The sequence below is a fragment of the Silene latifolia genome, chromosome 6 (assembly GCF_048544455.1).
Source record: "Silene latifolia isolate original U9 population chromosome 6, ASM4854445v1, whole genome shotgun sequence".
Lineage (NCBI taxonomy): Eukaryota > Viridiplantae > Streptophyta > Magnoliopsida > Caryophyllales > Caryophyllaceae > Silene > Silene latifolia.
In genome coordinates this window covers 88,143,247-88,147,821 of record NC_133531.1, presented here as the reverse complement: position 1 = coordinate 88,147,821, position 4,575 = coordinate 88,143,247, and the positions used below count along the sequence as shown (strand labels likewise).

General features: G+C 40.1%; 1 protein-coding gene across 1 annotated transcript; it reads left to right on the top strand.

The window, feature by feature from the left end:
• The first annotated feature begins 3,400 nt into the window (after positions 1-3,400).
• LOC141588327 (uncharacterized) lies at positions 3,401-4,165 on the top strand. Its single transcript, XM_074409775.1, has one exon. It carries the CDS (start codon positions 3,401-3,403, stop codon positions 4,163-4,165), a length of 765 nt encoding a protein of 254 aa, XP_074265876.1.
• The last annotated feature ends 410 nt before the right edge of the window (positions 4,166-4,575 follow it).

Genomic DNA, 4,575 nt, shown 5'->3' with positions numbered 1-4,575 from the left:
CAAAAATATCACCACTTTAAATATATTTGATCCGTCTTTTACTTTAGACGGATATATGCGAGACTAATTATTTGTTCAGTTTATATTTACTCAATTAGGAACTTATTCCAATCTCTTTTTTGGTTTTCTATTATCAGATCATAGATCACGTAAAACTTGCTCCATAGAAATATAGATTATCAGTGTCAACTCTATGAAGTGCTGTTTTGCTCTACTACTTAACTACGTTGTTTCATGTGTGCAGTGTGCTCTTATATTGTAACTTGTAAGTCTACATTTGACTTGTTAATATAAAAGTCATAATCCAAAAGTCATCAATATTTTATCATTAATATGTATGTCATTAACTTTTTTTTTTTTTTTGATAAGTGAATACTCCCTGATATCCTGTTTTTTCTTCTCTATTTTCTAAACGGATTATTCAGATTTTATTAGGCGAGATATATGCTCCGTTTATTACGGAATAATTAGTTGATAGCAATCGTATCAATTACGATATTCTAGCCTTGTTTATAGGATTTGGTTATTATTATTGTAACTATATAAAGCCATATTGATATTGCTAATGCTAATCATCATTATTCATTCCTCAAATCCTTTATGCGTCTGTATTTCAACATGGTATCGAGCTAAGTTCTTTTTTCTTTCTAAAAAAAACAAAAAAAAAAAAAAACCTAAAATTCCCTTCGTCTTCTTGCCATGTCTGGTGAAGACGCAGCCTCGACTGGTGCACAGTCACAAAAAATTGATCCCCTTTCTCCATTTTTTCTTGGTTCCGGTGATATTCCGGGCATTAAAATTTCGAATGTCGTTTTAACCAGCAAGAACTATGATGATTGGAGTCGTTCTATTCGAATGTGCAGCAGGAGCTGATAACCAGGTTAACAATTTTTTTGTGACTAGTCAGGCACAAACAAAGCACCCTTATCTTCCACCAGGGATAACAGGCACAACTCAAACCAGTGACATCACTCAGGCAACCTCAACTGCCAGTCCAACTTCGTCAGGTCACAAGAACAGCAGCCAGGCTAGCCACCAGCAGCCACATTGGCCAGCTGAATCCTTATTCAACTAGTCACAAAATAATCCTAAGGAGTCAGGCCAAATTCCTAAAGCATTGCACCAAAAATCAGACTGAAAAGATAGTTGCAGGAGGGTAAAGCAGATAAAGCAAGTTGCCATTTTTGGCCAAACAAGGGAAAACTCTCAACAAAGAAGAACTTGGCCTGTTCAGCATTCTTTTTATAGAGCCTTGAGCCACAGAAGATGCCTGCACCAAAGCCATTTAACCTTCAACAACCAGCCAAAGATTTCAGCAACCAGGACAAAATGTCACTGTCAACCTGCAGTTCTTTTGTTCTTGTTCAGTTTGCCTTAATTTCTTTTGTATCCGTTGTAAAATAAGTCCACTTCTCTTGTTTGCTTCCTAAGTTTAATCCTGGCCCAGAGAAGGAGTTGTCTAGGGTTTATCATGTACTGAACACTTCACAGAAAGGCCTATATAAGGACCCTTTCTCAGTCTGTTGTACTCAGACTTTGATTAATGAAAAACCTTGAGATTTCTCTCAAAAATTCGAAAATCTTTTAACTTTGCTGAGTCTTAGTTATAAGTCAGACTTAATATTTTCTTGTGCTTGCTTAGAAGGTGATTAAGGATCTGTGGTGCTACTTAGAATAGGTATGTGCTTGCTTGAGCTATTTTAAGTGAATTGTCTGGTTAACCTTGAATTGATTATGTGCTTGCTTGAACAATTCAGTCTTAATCTCCCTAAATTATTAAGTTTAATCTCTGTGCTTGCTTGAGAGTGAATTTGATAATTATATCCCCCTTAAGTCCAGAAAATATCACAAAAACAGTCACAAGAGTCTTCTAAAGAAATTGCTTGAGATTTCCTTTATTTCAGTCTGGTTTACTATTTATAAAAATTACTTAGAGTGTGTGTAAAATCCTGAGATTTGGCACAGTTTTAGTTTACCCCCCTAACTAAATTATCACCAAGTTTTATAATTTTCCACAGCCATTTACTAATTTTATAGAGATTTCCAAGTTTATTACATTCCCTGAGAATCACTCTTTTGCCTGTTTCAGGGTTTGTCCAATTTGTGCTTGTCCCCATAGTTTACACTGCAAATTTTGGTAATCAGAGCTTAGGTTTATAACACAATCCTACCTTGTGTTAGTCCTGAGTGAGAGAGAGGTAAGTTCATTTTGCCAGCTACATCAAAACTACAAAAACAACCCAATGAGTGAGGAGAGATTAGCAGGAATGGAAGCAAAGATGGATCAGTTAACCAACCTGGTTAATGTGACCCTGGAAGCTGTGAATACTGTGATGGCAAACATTCCCACTCCAGAAAGAGGAAGGCCACCACCCTACAGAGGAAGAGGCAGGGGTAGAGGTATCCTTGGAGCAGGAAGGGGCCAACCACACCCTCAGAATGAAGAGGAACTCAACTCAGATTCAGAAGAATCCATGATGGAAGAAGGTAACTACTTGGCTAGAGATAAGGATGTTAAGGTAGAGATCCCTGATTTCCATGGTAGTTTAAATCCTGAGGACTTGTTAGACTGGCTTAGATCTGTTGAGAGAGTCTTTGAGTTTAAAAATTATGATGACAGAAAAGCTTTTAAGGTTGCTATTTTAAAACTCAAGGGCTATGCATCTCTTTGGTATGAGAGTATGAAACACCAAAGAATTAGAGATGGAAAGGAACCAGTTAGGTCTTGGCTTAAGTTAAAAAAGAAGTTAAGGGAGAAATTCATAGCTAAAGACTATACTCAGGATATTTTTATCAAGCTGACTCAATTGAGACAAGAGCAGTTAACTGTCGAGGCCTACCTTAGGAGCTTTGAACAACTAACCCTACAATGTGAGGTCACTGAAAAACCTGAGCAAAAGATTGCTAGGTTCATTGAGGGTTTGGACCCTAAGATAGCTAGCAAGGTGAGAATACAACAAGTCTGGTCATTTGATGAGGCAGTTAACCTAGCCTTAAGAATTGAGAAACTAGGGAAGGTGAAGCCTGCAACACCCAAATTTCCCACCAGAACAACATTCAAACCCTACACTGGTGTCAAAATTACTGAGGTACCTAAACCAGTTACCCAACCAACGGTAGACAAAGGGAAGGCACCCATGTATCCCAAACCCAACCCACCTCTATCCAGGGATAAGATCGAGTGCTTCCAATGCCAGGGCTTTGGCAATTTTAAGAAGGACTGTCCTTCTAACAGAGCTCTCACAGCTATGGAGATTGAAGAATGGGAGAGGGAAGGTCTAGTTGAGTATGAGGAAGAAGAGACACTGGTTCCAGCAGAGATGGAAACTGGGGGGAAACTGATCAAGGACAAGTTGTGGCTCACCCTGACATAGGGCACAATTTGGTCCTATGGAGGGTTATGCACTCTCAACCAGCTCCTCTAGAAGCTGATCAGAGGTCCATGATATTCAGGAGTAGGTGCACTGTCCAAAGGAGAGTGTGTAATTTGATCATTGATGGAGGTAGCTGTACCAATGTAGCTTCCACCATCATGGTTAGCAAGCTGAGCTTGCCTACTCAGGAGCACCCCAATCCATACAAACTGAGATGGTTAAGCAAAGGATCTGAAGTGAGAGTTGACAAGCAATGCATTGTTCCTTTTTCAATTGGGAAGGTGTACAAGGATGAAGTACTGTGTGATGTGGTCCCTATGGATGCCTGCCATCTACTGCTAGGGAGACCATGGGAGTTTTACAGAAACACCACTCACCAGGGGAAGAAGAATGTCTATGTTTTCAAGCATAATGGGAAGAGAGTCACCCTGACTCCCTTACCACCAAACCAGAGGGGTTATGGAAGTCCTAACATGCCTGAGGAGGTTGATGGAGTGTTGTTTCTATCTGAGGCAGACATGATCAAGGAGCTGAGGCAAGAGCAACCTGTATTGTTTCTCCTATCAAGGGAAACCAACAATGAGGGGAACAATGATGTGCCTGCAGAGGTTCAACCCCTGATTCAGAAGTACAAGGAGATTTTTCCAGCTGAGTTGCCTAGTGGATTGCCACCCCTGAGAGGCATTGAACATCACATAGACCTTGTACCTGGCTCTGTGCTCCCTAACAGGCCAACTTACAGATGTGATCCCACAACAACCAAGGAGCTACACATCAGATTGAGGAATTAATGACAAAAGGGTTTGTGAGAGAATCATTGAGCCCATGTGCAGTACCTGCCTTACTAGTGCCTAAGAAAGATGGAAGTTGGAGAATGTGTACTGATAGCAGGGCTATAAACAACATCACAGTCAAGTACAGATTCCCTATTCCAAGGCTAGATGACATGTTGGATGAGCTCAGTGGGACTCAGATCTTTTCAAAAATAGATCTCAGGCAAGGGTATCATCAGGTGAGAATAAGAGAAGGTGATGAATGGAAAACAACTTTCAAAACCAAACATGGCCTGTATGAGTGGCTTGTCATGCCATTTGGCTTGTCTAATGCTCCAAGCACCTTCATGAGGCTCATGACTGAAGTTCTGAGGCCCTGCCTTAGAAAGTTTGCTGTAGTGTACTTTGATGACATACTCATTTACAGC

Coding starts and splice junctions, on each gene's coding strand:
- LOC141588327 (XM_074409775.1), top strand. CDS start 3,401: ATGCACTCTCAACCAGCTCCTCTAGAAGCTGATCAGAGGTCCATGATA.